Here is a 19538-nt window from a genome sequence, read left to right on the forward strand (position 1 = left end):
CCTGGGACGGGGTGTGGCGGAGAGTAGGAGTGTGAAGTAACTTATGGAGGCACCAAAGCCGACATTTCATCATTTAACGGTGGTTTTAATAATATTTCTATTTGAGGATACATACACACAAGACAGGAACTGAACAGGTAAAGTAGAATAGCACCCGGTGTCCGTAACAACAACGTGACAGTGGAGCTGTTTGGCCCCCAAACAAAACGTCATTTTCATGCTTTACTATTATTTAGTACTTGAAGCTGAGGGGAATGGCAGCTGAAAAACTGCTCTAAGACTGGTCCGATGCAGCAACACTTGCTCCTTGGAAACCTTTATGTACCCACAGTGACACTCCTGAAGGAAACATCCCCTTCTCTCTCCCTCACATACCTGTTAGCCCTGCTCCTCCCACACCACGGTGCTCCCCCTGAGCTCCCACTCCATGAAAGAGATATCCACACATATGAAGCCTGCAAACACCATGCACCTGCTGCAAGCATGTGGCAACCTGACCTCCAAAGACAGAACTGCTTCCTTCCACTTCAAAAGGAAACAAACACGATACTAAAACAGCAGGATGGTAATTCATCTCAACAGGTACTACTTCTGAAGTATTCACACACTGATGCATCATCTTTCTAACATTTACACAGAACCTTCATTGAGGGAAGTGTTTACAGCCCTTATCACTCAATACAGATGCAATTTGGTCCACTTCCAACCCATTATTTGAGACCCTTGGCACAAGGCCTGGATACTGCCATTTCATACCAAGTCTTACAGATTTGCTTTGTCTGGCAGTTCTTGGAAAGCTCTCCTTGGGCTGCCAGGCCTCTCAGAGCCAGAAAGGAACCTTTTTTTTCTTCCCCCCCCAACTCACTTCCAGCAAAAGGAAAGTGAAGGAAGAGCAGAAAAATGTCCTGAGCTAGAAGTGATATAAATGGATCAAGAATGATTGGGCAGCAATTAGAGAGAAGACCAAAACATTAGCCACCACTCAATATACACTGAAGTATGTTCCTATCTGCCATAAAGTTTAACACCTAAAATTACTATTCGCAACTGCTACTTTAACCTACCTTTCAATACTTAGTCAAGTATTAAGCTCTTACTGAGCGCACAGAAGTCCTATGAAGTCACTGAAACTGTACATGATTACATCTGAGGTGAAAGCATCCCAGTTCTCATGACTTTTTTCACTGAAGTGTTTAAGAAGGAGAAGAGTCACAGAGGAACCCGAGCAGTCATATCAACTATGCAATATGGACAAAAACATAGATTAACACTGTTCCTACATTATCTCATGCAGACAACTGTCCCATAAATAGAACAGTATGTTTAACATAAGGCATACAGACATGGGAAGCCACTAAAAAGCACAAGTGTGTATTTCCCTTTATGAAGTACAAATCCAAATTCATTAAGTGCTATAAAAGTAAACCTAAAACACATTATCAGGAATTATGTTTTTAAAAAGCTTTTGTTATCAATGTTTGTTTAACAAGATGTTTACAGAATTTACACTTTAGTCCTGAAAGCAGATCTAAAAAACAAAATCTCATTTCCAGAAAGACGCTGTTTACTACAAACCTTACTATAGTTTACTGAGCTGATGCTTTGACAGACACGTAGTCCGTCACTTCCTATAGCAGCCACTGTTTCAATGATCCATAAAACAGCAGAATTCCAAAGGCAGATTTCTCAGGAAGCTGTAAACATTTTTCCAAGACTTATTGGCAATAAACAAAGTGACTTGCAGTCCTTTGGGATTTAAATTTCTCTGCCAAACTGGAATTTTGGAAGCTGTGGAATCTATTTCCAAATTAATATTCTGGAGCAGTTTGGAAACTTGACTCTGAAGAAGAGTCAAAATCTATTTCCAAACCAGACTCATCAGAATTTGGGAGAAAATTAGGATAGGAGCTTAAGACTGACTGCTCCTTTGTCTTAGAAGTATGTTTCATAACCGAGTCCATGTAACATGAAGATTCCCAGAGCCAGGTTTCAATATCTGCAGAAGAATGAGGCATTTTAAGATGGCAGTATGAAGAACGAAATTCCACAGTAGATGGGGCAGTCTGACTCAGTCTCAGTGGTGTGTAACTGTCTTTCCTGTTTAAGAAACAATAATAAACATAAAAATCAGTGGCATTTCAACTATGTCTCTCTTAACATTCTGATTTCTTACAGGGAATCTTCATGACAAAGAACACTATAAGAAAAAGGTTAGCTCTAAATGTATGTAACGAGTTCAGACACAGAACAGATGGAAAAAGATCTTAAAACAACCTTATATAGAAGAAAAGAATCCTACCATTGTGTGATGTCCTTTAGAAGTATACATAAAATTCATACATTACAAGTCACCACACTATTTCCAATATGTTTAGAAGGGGAAACCCAATTGGTGCACTACCACTTGGATAGTTCTGATTTCCCCTGGCCGTGCACTCATGAATCATAGCAATTACTGGACATTAACAAGCACGGTCTCAACATTCACCAGGAAAGACAGTGCTCAGGTTGTGGGTTTTTTTTTTTTCCTCCTTAAGTTCTCTCTCCCTTGCAGTGCCTTTAGGGTAACAAAGAAAAAAAACAAACAGAATATCATCATTCACTCCCCTCTAAACAAACTCCCCATATTTCAGTAAAGCAGCATTATGTTCTTGAAGGATAATGAATCATAGTACAAGTCCACAGAGTCACCTATAGCATGGGATTCTACATATGTAGCCATAGGACCTAGCTATCTGAAGGGGAAACCCATTTAAAGAAAGGCTTCAGAAAACGGCAAAGTTTGACAGTGAAAATGGTTCTGTGGGTAGCAATCATTGCTGTGCTTTAACCCCAGGAGGCAGACAAGTACTACACAGCCACTAACTGCGGATGGTTGAAAGAAAGTAGAGAGATAAATGTATGAGAGCTTGTGTATTGAGATAAACACAGTTTACCAGGTCAAGCAAAAGCTACATGCCAACCAAAACAAAGGAGTCATTCACTACTTTCCATCAACAGGCAGATGTTCAGCCATTTGTAGCAGCCTACAAAAACCAGTTCTACGCTGACACGTTTGTTCAGCTCACTGTTACAGCAACAAGTCTATTTTAAATGGAAAATGTGGGCTGTCATCATTATGTAGTTCTTCAAGATCCCTGGGCAAACACTAAACTCCTCAGCAATAGGTCTTAGATTCATACCAGGGCAAGTTGTCACTGATTCCTGCATATACACAGTGCTACGAAGACTAACAGAAGTAGTAAGTCAGGAAGGTTAAATCCCATACCAATTTGATAGAAGCATAATTAACCTAGTTACAACTAGGTTACACAAGAGGTCTCTTCCATGGAAATAGAGTGTCCTTATCTCTCTGTATGGAAATATGGAAGTTTGTCTTAGTTTTCTTCTAGCTACCTTACCTTCATATTAGTCTGTGTGGGGCTTTTTTATTGTTTTTGGTTTTATACTCTAACAAGGGGCCCTGGCTAGATTCCTAAAAATTCAGTTTTGCTCTCAACATCTTCCAGTTCTTAAGTGCTACACTGATTTACAACTTCTGAGCAACCATCTCCTCTTTTCTCATTGATTGCTTTAACTATTAGTAAGCAGAGCAGAAACAAGATATCTGTTCTCAGTCCAACGACTGCTCTCTAGTAGTCCTTAAAGTACAAGTCTACCAATAGGCAACATCCCTTCGCCTGCAACACACAGCAGTCACTGATGAACTACAAAGAACTCCATACAGCATACGCAGAGAAGAGTTAGAAGCAAGAACCACCATTTCATGCTACTCTTGGGAAAATAAAATCCTTTTAAGAGGGAAACTTATTTAGTACTTGAAGCTCTGTTAAGAGAACACTTTTAAAAATACATAATTTGCATGCAGCAGCACACCAGTTTACCTGGATGTACAGAACAGCCTCTTTTTTGCCTGGGAATAAACTGTACCAGCAATCTGAAGAAGTTGTTCTTGCATCCATTGAACATCAGCAGGCATGTCAGGAAACCAGTTTACTAACCTACAATCAAAATACACAAGTTAGTTTGTAAGCAGAGCTCATGTTCCTATATAATGCATCCAACAAAACAGCTTGGAGAAAACAGCAGCTGTGTTAACTCCCTCCAATATCTCCAGATCTTCAAACCTCTCTAGATTTCCATCTAATTCACTCACCTCTTCTCTACAACCTAAAGAGAAGGAGAGCAGCACATAACACTACGTCTCCAAACTACGCTGAGTATCTGGCCAGTATATGCATTCTACCGAGTTCTAGGTAGACTACAAAAAATTCCTGTCTTTGAGCCCTCTTTCTACATAGTAGAAACTTCCTGGTGAGTTTAAATGTTACATGAGAGAGGAAACAAGAACAAAAGAAAAGCACAATGGAAGTGAAAGCAGACATAGAATAATATTACAGATGTTTTTTTGCCTTTTCCCCCCTGAAGATGCTCCTAACAAGTCAGTTGTAGGTCCTTCCCAACCTTGTGATTCTATGACTTACACTGGGGGAGAAGAGGGGAGAAAAACCCACACAATTCTGTTGATTGCCTCTCGTTTGAGGAACATGGCAGTTTTGCATCATTTTAAGTGGCACAGAGAAATATTTTACTAGAGTTCTACCTAGATCTGTCCACTGAACATCTGACTTCTAGTATTTCCTAAATAAGGTAATGACATGTGTAGTGTAAATACTAGAATTCAGTTAAGCAGCTCCACGGTTTACGGTTCATGGCATATGATTCCTCCTTTGCAAGAGTCAGAAAGCCTTTAAAGTAGCACTGTTTCAAGAGAACAACTTTCAGTAAACCCAAACAAACCAAATAAGAAAGTTTGGTGAATAAGCTCTTAGATTTCATTCCTGACCTTAGAGAGAAGCAAAAGCACAGAACTCCAGATGGAGATCAAATACTACTGAAGAATACAGAAATGGTAGGGAAGAACATACACAACCACCGGATTAAATGTGCTTCCCTTGAGGAATTAAAAGACAGCTTTTAGCAGTAAATTTATTACTTAACTTTTTCTTAGTATGACTGCTTATATAGATTAGAGAGGCTTTAGGAGGATACACTTTATGTAGGTAGAGGTAACTGTCTTCAGACAGTTAACATTTGAATTATAGAGTACGAGAGCACCTATAAAACTGAATAAGCATTCGATTATACTCAAGTGCAATTACAAAGTGGTTCATGAAAACTTTCTTACCGTAAAGCAGCAGAATAAGCAGACTCCACAGGTAGTGTATATGGTAGCATCAGATAGGATATCACCCGGACAGGGAAGAGTTTAGAGAACTGAGCACAGAATCCATTTGGTTCTTTGCAAGCTTCCTGAAGCGCTTAAGAGTAATTGTGTTTGAGAAAGATGTTAGACTATTTGGAAACTGTTCAAACAATTCACTCAAGTTTTAGTAATCTTCAGTCAATGTGATCAAGTATTACTGAATAAGGCTCAGATAGAAACTAGAAAAAGCAATCTCGAGGCACTTATCATAAGCATAACCAATGCTATTTTAAAATATGGTAAGCACTGGCAGATAACACAGAGACAAAAAGACATCACTCAGATCTCTTAAGCAGTAAATTTAAAGTATTAACTACTTATGAGATGTAAGTATTTTTTAGATATGTGAACCTGATGTATTTTAGACAACATTCTTGCCTTGTCTGAGACTGTGGAACTTAAAGTAGTTTAAATTCTAGAGTTCCACATATTCCGGGTTTTATTGTTTGTTTGTTTTTTTTAATATAGCTTTAAGAAGTTTCACACTTCAAATTTTATTCTCCTAATTCACCAGGACTACAATTTTCAGATCTTGAAATTACTGATCAGCATCCACAATAAAATTTTGGTAAGAATTGTAGACTAAGAAATATCAGAAGCATTCCTGGTCTATTAACACCTTGTTATGACAACAGGAAAACCAGGTAGTTAGAAATCTACTGAAGTATGCCATGAAAATAAGACAGGGGTAACCAGTGTTTGGATTTGAAGTTCAACTTTATTGTTAAATATACACTTACAAAAATACCGTAGACTTACAAACTAAATCCAAAACTACATGAGAATTTAATTAATGACTCCACAAAGTCAAACCTTTGCCCTGTTTCAATCTTACTTTTGTAGCTAAATCAAGGTGTACATTTCCATTTTCTAAGAAATTTTAAGAACATTTCTGAGTTCAGCTAATCTCTGATTTCATAGGGAGTAATACAATTAAATAGAACATCTTTTGCAAATTATAAGATTAGAGTCAGGTTGGGGGATAAGATGGAAAATTACTAATTGCCACTTAAAGTTACAGAACACAGTCTGAAGAATGTACCTTTACGAAGCCTAGGAGGTAGACTCTCAAATATGCTCTTCTCCAGAGGCCACGGATTTTGCTTCATCTGATCATTGAGTACTTCCACTTGTGAAGTTTCCACCCTATTCTTTTCAGACTTATTTTTTTTCTTCATGTAGTCAATGTGTTGTGTAGCTTCATGAGGATTTGTTTTTGTGAAGGACAAGCTGACATAAATTGAGTCATTCAGAATACCTGAAAGAGTCAAGAGCTTCCACTTAGGCTCAATCCACAGATCTTCAGAGTACATATAACTCTTCTATTGTTACAGGATGTCTTGAGGGAACATTATCTACCCAATGTCAAATTGTCCTTATAAGCAGACAAACATTTATTCATCATTATGACTACTCTTGTGCAGATTTAGACCTCATTTTAAAACAAATTCCAAAGCAAATGAAAAAAAGCAAACAATTAATTGAAACAGAATCTGCACCACAGTAATTTTCCAAAGCAGTTTTCCAGCAGCAAAGCAAATGGTTTAAAGGAAATGAGGAAAACTGACTTCATTTTCATTTGAAAGATAACATCTACAATGCACCAGACTAAGGCACTGTCACAAGGTGTGAAAAGAAAGACAGTAAATATTAAGATACATTCAAAGTATAAAACTAAATTAGCATTTGTTGCTGTTAAGCGTCAAAAGAATATACAAAAGACTTCAGCAGAGACATTATCTGTATCAAAGTGTTCTAGATAGGGAAAAAAAAAGAAACAAACGCCTACAGTTGAAACAGCTTAAGGAGAAAGTAGATGTATCACTAAAGAGTTTGGAAAGGCTATGGTAAGAACAAAAGTATCACATCAATAGTATGAAAATGAGGACAAATAGTGCCACACAGAGGGGATGTGAGGGGAAGGATCCAAGAAAGACCTGCAAGAAATCTTAGATATAGCACCAGATGGAAGTGTGCATGCAGGAAACTCATAGGTGCAGTGCCTGAACACAGCCCATCTTTGCACAGGCAGCCTTAAACTATAGGCATTGTTGTGCTCTTAATTATCTGGCAAATGATCTAAAGTGGAACTCTCTTAAAAATTATTTAACAATATTAAAATAAATGAAACTCTTAAGCAGAACTGGGATGTTCTTGAACATGAAGAAACTGAATCAAGGAAGCATGATTAACATGCTCTGAGAGTATAAGAAATCAGCACATCAAGCTACAGCTACATTATCGCACATTAGCTGGTACTAACTTTAATAGTACAAACATCATAATTTCCATCCCTATAATCTAACCCAGCACTATTTGCTTCTGTACCCAAAGAGTGTGGGCACTGCGTCTCTTATATACAGTTATCTTCATGCTAAATAATAAATGATTGTTTCTAACTTGGCTGTCTCAAAATTGAACAAGGAATGAGACTTATAAATATTTTACTTTGATTCAAGAGAAAAAGAAAGCATCTCTCAGTTACTCCTAAACTGATCTGGATCCCAGTAACTGCTACATTTTAAGACTTCTCGTAAAGTCTTTCATGATATAGACAAAGGATTCATCCATTACTTATTTAATACTACTGTTAGACAGTTTCCAGTTCTGGGCTGTAATGTTTTACTCACAAATTTAATTGGACAGTACAAGAGAGGAAGCAATAACAAGATGCAGGTTGCATAACAGCATAGTCTACTCCTATCCTTCAGTAGTAACACAAAAGAAACTAATATAATTTTCTTATAATTATGAGTAGAATTCTTTGTTAATTTCCCTAAGTGATACTAGAATTCACTTCACACAAGGTTGCTGAAAACCCTCAAAAGCGCAGTTTTTGTGTGACAGCTACCTCAGGCGAGTAGCTAAAACTGTATGATTTCTACTAGCCGAGATTTAGAATGAAAATGTAACTTAGGAAACCCCCTTGCTACCCCTCCATCCTCTTTAAAAAAAGCACTGAAAAACACACAGGTTAACAACATGTCACCAATAATTATCCACAAGAGTAACATACCATTCTCTTTCAAGAATTTAAAAGCATCTGAATATCCTTGTTCACAGATCTCTCCTAACACCTGCAAGCCAATGGTAAACAAGTCAGCCAAATAACCAAATAAAAGAAATTCAAAATTCAAATCACAAGTTCATGAAATAGAAAGCCATTTACAGTTATTTTTCACCCTTGTTAGTGTTAAATTTTCTTACAGATGCTACAATCCTATTGATTCAGGTTAATAAATCTACTGTGTGACACATACGGTCATGCAAACGACTGCTTATCTACCACCTCCCACAGATGCACTGAACTATGCAGTAAAAAAGACAGCATTCCAATGGCTTAGAAGAATTTCTTCTCTCATTTCGCATCTTTTGCTTAATGTCAGAAGCCAAGTAACAAAGTAGCAGGGTTGCCTGGTGGAATACATCAATTCCCCTCTTCCCTCCCCATGCTTCCCAATTCCCAAAGCTACAAGAGGTCAGCTGTGCAATTCTCATGTTCCAGCTCAAACTAAGCCTTCCACATGAAAACATCTTTCAGCAGATTCAACACCAGCTCATCTACTAACGTGCACAGTAGTCCTGGACAAAAGAAAAAATTAACATATACATAAGTAGAATTTAATGTTTTTCTTTTTCCAAGTGGTTAAAAAAAAAAATTAAAGCACCTACAGTGATCAAAACATTATTTCTCCTCTGCAGTGCATCCCAAGTCAACTGGCAGTCTGTTCTCAACTTTTTCCAGCTTCAGCAACCTCAATTCTAGTTGATTTCCCTCATCACATCTGCATTTAAATACTTAGCAAGACTAATATCTGATGTAAACAGTCTAGAACTTCTGCAGAGTTCTGAAGAACCTGTTTAGCAGGTGAACATGAAGGGACACTAAACTGACGGTTATTAAGTTACCAGTGTGGATTTTATGAAAGAATCCTGTGCTCGTTCCTAAAGAAACTGAGCAAGACAATACCAACGTAAGTCAGAGAGACTAAAAAACAACAACAAACCCCCACAAACACTAGACTATGAATAATGCAAATGAGAAGTGTCACGAGAAAAGTTTTATATAAGTGCTGAAATTCCTGGAGCTTTCTGCAAAAGCAAAGCTTTTATATGGAAAAAATGTTTTTACAAAGAATACATGAAGGCAGTGAGTTACCTTAGGTTCTGGTGGAAAGAGCGCTTGTGTTAAACGATAAAGGTTCCCCAGACTGAGCTGAATGCTGGTGTTGGTCACGTTCATTTCATGAAAGTTGGCAGAATTCCCCTTCGGACAGATATCACACTCCCCAGCAAAAGGTGAAATGGTGATGGTATTCTTACATTCATACTGAGGCAAGTTGTCACTGATTCCTCCATCCACATAGCGCTACAGAAATTAAAAGTAAAAAGAATGCTGACATTTTCCAACTAGCAGATTTTCCAAGTAGGAATTAAGTAGCATTTAAGATTAACAAAACAGTCTCTACTATGCTAGCAGACTAAACATTTTGAATAGCACGCTTTGTCCTGTAGTTCCACAGAATAATTGGCACAACTTCCTCCTGTTCCTCAAAGGACAGCACTAACCTATGAGGTACAAGGGTGCTCCTGGAGAAAGAACAGAAGAGAATAGCTCTACACTTCCAAGTTTTAGGTTCCCCAGGATTAAACCATTCTATTTAAAAGGAGTTGCTTATAATCGCTCTTGCAATTAGAATTCACAACCAAAGGATGATAAGTATTCAGACTTTAATTACAAATAAAAGTGAAAAAAAACTTTACACACTAGTGTAGAAGATGTCCCAAGTTGTACCTATTTGTGTGCTCAGCTGCCCATGTCCATAGTTTTAATGCATCATCATCTCAAACACTGGGATCCAAGAACTGAAGAGTTCTATACTAAGGTAACAGATCGGTAATGCAGCAGCTGCAAAACTTAACCAGTCACTTACAGCAGCCTTCTCTTCAGCAGGGCCAGTTTTAGACAGTTTGTTCTAACAACATCAAAAGATCACCTCCTTACCAACTTTGCTGTTTTTAGTGGCTCCGTTTTCCTCCTTCCTAACCTTCCTAAGGCATCAGACAGAAACAGTAGGTCCTTTTATAAAACGGAAAGGCAAAGTGGCTTTGGTCAGGAGCAACCTGGATTACCAGTTTAATATGGATTGATACTCACTCCCCAAGCACTGTGAGAAACAAACTAGGAATGAGAAAAACAACAGCACAGAACGATTTATTCAACCAACTCTCCAAGGGAAGACTATTCCTACCTGCCAACTTTATTGGACACTCTAGACCCAGCAGTAAGCAGCTGCTGACAAACTTCCTGCTGGTGTATAATGCAATCACCAAACTCTTTGTGGAACCATCATAAGAAGTCTGGCCAAGAAGGAAAGGCATAGCCATAGAATGCAATTTTCTCTTTAAATTATTCAGGAGTGGAAGCGCATGCCTGAATTACATTGGTTTTCATTTGGTTTCTTTGTTAGTTTCTGGGGGCAAATGGGACCGTTGTTGTCATTGTTTGTTTTTTTTTTGTTATGGGTGTTTTGGGTTTGTTTTGTTTTTTGTTTGTTTGTTGTTTGGTTTTTTTTGCTTTTTTTTTTTTTTTGCAGTTTCTGCCTATCTGATTTCCTTAACGCATTTTGAATCTAAACCCATGGATATGAGTGAAAGGTATAAAACAAAAAGCAAACAAAATACAACAACAACCATCAACCCAACACACTTCATGACTGGCAATTAGGTAAAAAGGTGACCTTCATTTAGATTCTTTTCTTCCTACCTAGTGAGTGAAAGACTGGTAGATCTCAGTCATTCTCTTCAGTAAGTGCACACTAGCCTGGTAAGGCACATAGCTTGTGTCATCACAACATAACAGTCTCTTATTAAAGACAGGAGGGAAAAAAGAGAGCAGAAGGAAACTTCATGTTGGGGAAGGGCCTCAAATCCAACGGAAACCAGCCTTTGGCATTTCTACCACTTACAGAATAGTCAGCCTAGAAGTTTAGTTGTTTTATATTAAAGCCCTTCAGCAAACCTGCTTCTTTTGCTGATACTGACCATGCTGTCAAATGGAATGAAACACAGTCTGGAAGTTAATCCTCTGAAAAAACTCCAAACTTCAGTAGTTGCAACAGATGCACACAAGAAAATAAATACTATTACTAATATTGCACACTTACTAGACATCATCCACATTCTTTGTTTTAAAGTATATGTACAGGAATATATGTACAGGAGGCACCAAGCCACTAAAAGACAAGAATCTACCAAGTTTAAATACTGGATATTTTACAATATTTAAACCCTACAGGAGCCATACCACGCATATGCAAATATGGTATTCCTACTAAGTTACAACATGTCTGCTAAGCATTAAAATGATACCAAAATCACAGCAAAGAACAAAAGGATAAGGTCCCTTCTTTCCCTCCCCTCAAAATAGGGCCAAATAAAGCATCACTTGTATGTGTTTGTACTCTGAATGAGGTCTTTTAAAATAACATTGTTGTCTGGTGACAAGGACTGAATAGCCAGATTATCCTGGATCCACCTAAACCTTGGATTCAGTCCAACGTCCTGTTTTCATAACACCTTTAATCTGGAGGAGTTTAAGAAGACATACAAGGTTTAGAAATACAGATAAAGAAAAATCCCCATACAGTTCTAATCACTTTTGATTTAATTTAAGCATTTCATGGCTATCCTTGACCTTTTTAGTTCTTCCAGATAGCCTTGAGAACAGTCTGTAACCAACCACTTTTAAGGACTTTTAAAAAAATGTTTGGGGGTTTTTTATTTTATTTTCCTGCATTCTTCCCTTCTCTTTTTTTAAAGAAAACGAAATTTGGAAGGAAAGAAAATACAGCTTAGTGCAACACCATAACAAAAAGTCATTAACGTGACACAAAGCGCATACCTGCTTCAAGACCTGTTAGCCCAAAGACCTACAAGCAACTACACTAAGTTATCTGTAGTTCTTAACCCTTGAATGGGGAATTTTAGAAAACTCAGTATAGCTATGAAGTATCTAGAGATTCCATAACCAGGAGATTATGTGCATTAATGCGAGCAGACAGATAACCTGTAACAAACATATAGCTACAGTACTAAGAGCTTTGATGAAAGGATTTATTTTATACTATGATAACAAAAAAAAAAAAAAAAAAAGCATGAACACTGTATTTTGTTATTTTCAGAACAGATGGAATTATTTTTAGATCTTAACAGACTTACCACACCTCTAAACGATGGCGGAATTAGGCCACAATAAATTGGGACAAATGAACTACAGATCAATGCCTGTAGGAAAACAAGATGATATAAATCAAATACTAACCACCCTGTTACTGAAATTACCACTTACCATTCACCTCTTCAGATGCTGGCAAAACCAACTGCACAAGTAACCAAAAAAAAAACCCAGGAAGTACTCTTACCTAATTATCTAAACAAAAGGAAGTTTTTTTTTTTGTTTGTTTGTTTTAACAAAGGATGAGGACATTCAATTTTGTTATGAATGCAATCACATTTCATCTAAAAAAAAAAAAAAGGATTTAAAAAAAAGACCATCTGTAGAAACAACAATTTGAAAGAAAAAGTTAACGTTAATTGCCTCAATTCCTGAATAAGCCATATAACTACTTCAGGACACCTGCACGACTCCAGAGGAACGATACTGTACTAGTTTTTACACTGATATTAAGAAATAATTCTAAAAAGCTACTTTGAAATGTTTCCTGACCACTGCTTTCCTAAGAATAACCCTGCAAAATATTCTTCATGACAAATACAGTTTCTTTAGAAGCAAAGCACTTTAAAGGCACGTCTGTTCTTCAGACTGATCTCCCACGCACCTACCCACTCCAATCATAGTTACATTAACTGGAAAAACTTGTAAATGTGTGCCATAATAAAGTTTGAATTAATTTTTCAAGTACAGTCAAAGTAACAGCAACTTAAGATGTTTAAAATCAAAACACAAGAGAAAACATAAAATGGACACAAGATTACAAAAACTCAGAAAGTTGCCAAAAACAAACATACCTGGACAACTTCTTCTTTAGAGTTAAAATTAGATATCAGTGTGTTTTTACCATCTGAGACTCTAGTCAGTGAAATGCACAGTCTGCCTGATGACAACAGGTGAGTGTTTTCTGGCAGATTTCTCATCAATCCATCTCTTATTATCTTTATCACATTGAATGAAGGATGAAGAGGACCAAGATTCCGCTTTCTAGCTTCTTTGGCTAATGCCAGAACATCAGCGCATGCTTCAGCTGCAAATAAAGCACACTTCATTTAAAGATGGAAGTCAAAATAAACATCAAAACACACACTTCCATTACTAAAGCATGTCTAGAGCTCCAACTGGCTGCAGAATGAAAAAAAAAAAAAAAAAAACCAACAACAACAAAACAACAAAAAAAAAAAAACCAACAAAAAAACCCAAGAGATTTTTAACACAAACCAACCACCCACCTGTGGAAACCACCTGTCAGCATAGGAAACATTTAGCAGAAACTTAAGGTAGGGAACTTCAGCAGGTTAAGTTTTTAAAGCAGTAGGTAAGGAACACAGAGGAGATCTGCAACACAGGTCTCCACAACTGGCTTTTTTTTTTTTAAGCCAATATGTAACAGACATCTTATTAATTTTTCTCCAATTAAATCAGCATTTTGAAACTAGAGCAAACCACTACCAAGGACCATTGTTCCTATGGAACACCTCAACTGCTCTAACAGCCACATACAGTCATGTTTAACAAGACTAACATAACAGCTCATCCACCTGACAAAGTTTTGTTTAAATACTGAGTATTATGCTCCTCCAGGACATACTTTGGGGATATTGCCTGATAAGCCAGTCAGCTTGGAAGCAGAAGGGGAGCAGGGGGAAGGAAGGTCAAAGTAACAGGTCATTAACCTGAGTGATACATTACAAGGTCACCCATAAATACGTCCAGAACCTGCAAATTTTAACTTACACGGCTTTCTTCCAGAACAGATAGGATTCAACTTGCCAAGCTAACCATCAGCACTGCACTAGAAAGAACTTCACTTAAGCTTGAGTTCAAATTTTTTCAAATATTATCTTATTACAATGTTATTTTCTCCCCTCAGGTAGCAATACCTTAACCTGCCTTTGCATACTAAATCACACTGTCCTCTTCTAAGCATGGACATCTGAGTGGGTGACATCATCACAAAAACATCAGGTCTCCAAGACACCTATGGAGAAGACCTAAGCTGTAAGCATCTCAACAGCCCCTGTTTGGATCAACCTAAAATGCACATCACCTTCTGAAGTACAGAAGTACAGCCACCTCCTCCCTCCATCTTTCCCTGAAATCACAGAAGAAAGTTTCCCCCCCAGTCCAGCAAAGAACAGTCTTTTCCCTCTCCCTTCCCTCCCCTTCCCCCATGTTCAATGGCTGTTTACATCAACTCAAACTTGAAGTTCTACATACTCTATCCAGTAGACAACAAAAAGCACGAAGAAAGCCTTTATTTTAAACATCCAGCTACAAACCTTCAAAAGGTGAACCATACAAGTCAAATTAAGCCAGAAATGCTGTACACAAACACAATTGTAATTTTACGTGCAGGACATGAATTCAGGGCTGAGTTCAGTCAAGTTTTGAACATCTCCAAGGGCAGAGATCCCACAGCCTCTCTGGTCACCTGTCCCTATGTTTTCCTCATCCCATGGCAGTTCTCTTTTCTATCATAGAATCACCAAGGTTGGAAAAGACCCTTAAGATAATCCAGTTCAACTGTCCACCCATCACCAATATTTCCCAGTATCTGCTCTGAATTTCCCATGTTCCAGCTGTGCCCCTGCCTGTCTAACCCTTACACCTCTCATCTCTCAGAAGAGCTGACTGTCTCTCTTCCTACAGAAAAAGGCAACAATGAAAACATGTGGGATGTACAGCCACAACTGTAGAAATAAATACCATGCATTACATGATATCAGTGTAAAGGAGCTGCACGGTAGGAACTAGTGAAGTGTACAGAATTCTTATAATGTTTCTTCAGACCTTAATGGTAATCCACTGCTTTCACACAACCACACAAAATTAGCAGCTAAAAGGATGCAGGATTAACATGGGTATTCCCTCTTATTGTAACAATTCAAAGATGTTAGAATGTGGCTGCTTTTGATATGCCTTCTAATAACTCCAAGTGTTAGAAAAGATGGTTTCCAGGAGAGACACTCTCACCCATAAAACTTAGTACCAAGGGTAGCGCTTACAAACACACTAGTTATTATATTATTTGCAGATAAATCCATTTGGCACATAAGAAAGAGATGATGTTGGAATAAAATGAAGTTTGATAGTCTTAGTTCTTAAAACACTAACAGTCTTAAAAGCTGTTAATATCAAATATTTTCAGGCAAGCAACACGTGCTATTTTTGTGCTTACAAGCACTTCTAACATTTAATGCAGCTTCCCAGACCTTTTAAGTAGTCTACGAGTAATTAGAACTTAATACTAGATATTTACCAAGAATAAATCACTACTGTGGACAAACATTATTTGTTTTAAAAGCTGGCATCAAGCTCATAACAACTCATGTTACATTAGTACCTTAAGGTTAAATTAAAACAAGTATTACATGTGCATTGCTAAGGCTTTGAAGAAATTAATCAGGAGTGGTACAGACCAGTGACTGAGCAGCAGGGAGAAGCATTTCACTGCATCAGCCCTTGGAAGGCTGAGAACTTTTGCCATTTTAGTGAAGAACTCCCCATAAAGCTTGAAGAGAAAAAACAAACCCTCTCTCAGTTCAATATGAGTTCTCATCGTTTCCTCCTCTCCCACTGCACAGTCTTGCAGATCTAAGCTTGTTAGGAGTACCATGAACAAAGACTGTCACTTCTGAGTCACAAGCCTTTATGCAACAGATCTCTTCGTCTTAAAAGGAAAATCATTATAGATTTGCAGGAATTTCATACATTTCTCAAAATATGTTCTAACCACTATTTAAAGCTTAACATTTTATCACACCAAGCTGCTTTAACATTCAACACATTAAACTTACTAAGCCAATACACCTGGGCTCTCACAAGCCCTCCATAGGTGGAAGCACAATATGCTTCTCACACTGCCAGACAAGCAATGCTTCACAAGAGTCTGTATTTACTTGCAAACTAATATCTGTCACCAAGAAATACCTGGAATAGATGCAAAATAGCACTATCTCGATTACTTAAACCACAGCCAGACTGGTAGAACACCTTGAGTTATCCGGAGGGACTCACGGTGTCCAACCCACTGCTGCACACAGAACCACCCAAAACCAAACCCCACATCTGAGAGCTGTGACTAAACACTGCTTGAACTCCAGCAGCTCAGTGCCACGACCTCGGGGAGTCTGTTCCAGAGCCCAAGTTCCCTCTGAAGTTATTCTTCAAAACTAATTGACACTGACCACCTTAACCAGCCACCCATCTAGCTGACCCGTGCAATGCCAAGGCCAGAGAAGAGAAGCGCTCTGAAGCGAGCCTCAGCGTTGATCGTACCTCACTCAACTGTACCCCAAGGGAAGGGAAGGGAAGCTTTAGGGACAGCAGGACAAAGCGAACTGGAACTTTAGTGCAAAGGTAACCGGAGCAGGGACACGCTCGTTTCCCATAGAGGCGCCCCGGACTGCCACGGGATGGACCATAAGGAGCGCTCCGCTCCTCAGCTGCTACCGCCATGCAGCAGCACCGCTCCGCAACCCCACGCCGCCCCGACCCCGGCACAACTGCGGGCAGCCGGCACCGCGGGCTGCCGGATGAACAAGGTCAGCAAGGCAGGAACGCGGCCCGACCCGACACGGCCCGCCCGCCACCGCCGCGCCGCCGGCCCCGCCCGTATCCAGCCTGCCGCCCCCGCCCGCTCCGCTCAACTCCGACCCAGAGAGCCGCCTCCGACGAGCACGGCGCCGGCCAGCGCCCCGGCCGAGGCACCGTAGATGTGCCGGGCGTCGCGGATGATGTGCGGGGCGTGCTCCTGCAGGCAGGTGGCCGCACCGATGTGGTAAACACCCAGGAAACCGCAGCCAGCAAAAGAAACACTCCAGCCGCGCTCGCGGTCCAGCATGGCCAGCAGCGAGGCACAAAGACGCCGTCCTGGCCGCTCCCGCAGTCAGCCCACCAGCCAACTGACGGGGCCCTCCTGCGCCTTTACATGGCGGCCGCGCCCAGTGTCGCCCGCCCGCCAATCGCCCGCCGCTCCTCGCCGCGTCGCGATGGCACAAGGCGGCACAGCCAACCCGCGGGCGACCTCCGAGGAGGCCCCGCCCCGGGGCGCGGCTGCGGCACGCTGAGGCCGGGAGGCCGCTCGAGGCCCCGCGCCCTTTGGTGTGCAGGTGAGGGGGGAGATACCGGTCGGTACAATGTAGCTCGGTGGGAAACTCTCAGCTTTGTATGTCTCAGCCTTCTGACCCCGTGCTTGGGGTAGAAAGTGCAGATGTAGCTGTTTTCCCATTATCCGAGGCTGAAAAGATAATTTTGTACATATGATGATTTGAAACAGCATCACATGACACTGTACAAACAAGTATAAGGAGAGCAGCTCAATTCATCCAAAGCCCAAGCAACCAGCAGGAGCCAGGCATCTCCACGTGCCCGAACACCTCCAGAAGTTCTGTAGCACAGCAGTACCGATTGACTATAGATGAATAATACATCATAGAATCATTGGGTTGGAAAGGACCTTCAAGATCACAAAGTCCAACCACCCACCTGACCTATCAAGACCCACCACCCACCAACCCATGCCCTCCCATAACCACCTGCAATGGGGTCTGCGTAGTGTCACCCCAGTAACTCATCAGGGAGCAGACCCATTTGCCAGTGCAGTGCTGTGGAAGAGCTGTCTCATGGCTATGTAATCTATCTCATGGCCCTGATTAAGAAGGTGCTATCCTTGAATCAGCACGCCCAGACTCCTGCCAACACTGGTGTAGCAATACCATCACACTTTCAGGTCTGTAGGGTGTTTTCTTCGCTGCTAGCTCAGATATTCCTGTGGAGAGTTGCATTGCACGCCTGAGAGGTGCTCTAAATGCTTCTGTGCTCAAGTGCTCTGGAAATCTCAAAAGCATCTGGGGGCAGAATTTATCTCCATGGAAAAAAGGTGCCAGTTTCCTCTCACAGTGTAAGAGGAACCAGTAGTTGTATGTGACCCCCATCCATCTCCAATTCCAGGGAATTCACAATGAAATCCCCAGAGCTGTGCTGTAGGAAAAACAGAGCAGAATCTGAAACCCTTTAGGATTTAATTGCCTGTCAGGGCTGCTGGAAACCCATTCAGCCACCTGTATGCACCATCCTAACATCTCAAAAGAGACAGAGAGGAGCACACACTTTCAAAAACACACCTAGGGGAGGCTGTGTTGTGCAATTTATTTGCAGGGCACACTGCCAGGAAGACAGAGCAGGATTCAAGCTGTTTTTCCACCTGAGTGGGCTTGAAGCCAATTCTGAAAAGTCACAAGGTAGTTTCACCAGCAAGATCTTGAATAATCCTTGGACAAAATACATGCTGTCATGAGGAAGTCTGAATTTTATCTCTAAATGAACGCCATAAGCACTGGGCCATATTTTCAGTTTCCCTGTCCCTAACAGCTCTCCAGCCACCTGCATCTGCTTGGGCTATGCATTTCCATTCATTCATCATCTCAACACTTCCATAGGCAGAGCAGAGAGTGTCCTCAACCCAATCCTACCTGTTGTTCTGGTGCTTCTCTTCATTCAACTCACGGAGAAGGAAGGAGATGAAAATGGAGAGGGATCCACATCCTACACTTCCTAAACTTAAAAGTGGATGAACAGTTTTTCCTCCCCATTTTCTTCTAAAAGAGCGAGCCATCTCATCTGTTTGTTTGTTTGTTTGTTTGTTTTGTTGGTTTGGTTTTTTGTTTTTTTGTTTTGTTTTGTTTTTTTTGTACTCTATCCACTTGTGCTCTCACACTAATTACTCAGAGCTTACATGCAAGAAAGTACCATTTCTTAATCCATGCTTTTGAAAAAGAGGCACTGAAGTGCTCAGAGAGGGACAGCTCTGACCAGCTGCAGAAACTGGACAGCGAGAGCCAGTTAAGTAGCAGGGGAGCAAGGGATTCCATTAATTATTCCATCAAGAGACTTTCCAGTGCTAATCTCAATTTTGCAGATAGAGATCAACTCCGTTTTATAAATTATTTTTTAGCCCTAAGCTGTCACTACAAGCCTGTTCCTGGACCTCATTTCTTTAATAGGAGTCTTTGCATTTCTACCATACAGTGATAC

The 19538-nt window shown here is 40.0% G+C and overlaps 1 protein-coding gene across 5 annotated transcripts in view; it reads right to left on the reverse strand.

Moving 5' to 3' along the window:
- Positions 1-64: 64 nt before the first annotated feature.
- The window catches only part of LOC107317383 (1-acylglycerol-3-phosphate O-acyltransferase Pnpla3-like), a 42122-nt gene continuing 22648 nt past the window's right edge, over positions 65-19538 (reverse strand). For 2 of the 5 annotated variants that reach the window (XM_085517697.1, XM_085517693.1), the window contains exons 2-9: positions 13298-13530; positions 12488-12553; positions 9426-9635; positions 8283-8343; positions 6309-6524; positions 5189-5321; positions 3885-4001; positions 65-2097 (exon numbers count right to left, since the gene is read on the reverse strand). In XM_085517697.1, coding sequence (XP_085373823.1) covers positions 1809-2097; positions 3885-4001; positions 5189-5321; positions 6309-6524; positions 8283-8343; positions 9426-9635; positions 12488-12553; positions 13298-13423 — 1218 coding nt within the window. In that variant the 5' untranslated portion in view covers positions 13424-13530 and the 3' untranslated portion in view covers positions 65-1808. Of the gene's footprint in view, positions 2098-3884; positions 4002-5188; positions 5322-6308; positions 6525-8282; positions 8344-9425; positions 9636-12487; positions 12554-13297; positions 13531-15922; positions 16035-16781; positions 17065-17159; positions 17410-19538 lie in introns of those variants that run through there. The other 3 variants (XM_015870008.3, XM_085517685.1, XM_085517689.1) reach the window with 3 other exon arrangements.

The sequence above is a fragment of the Coturnix japonica genome, chromosome 1 (genome assembly GCF_054131305.1).
Source record: "Coturnix japonica strain WE chromosome 1, WE-NBRP24, whole genome shotgun sequence".
NCBI classification, from domain to species: Eukaryota; Metazoa; Chordata; class Aves; order Galliformes; family Phasianidae; genus Coturnix; species Coturnix japonica.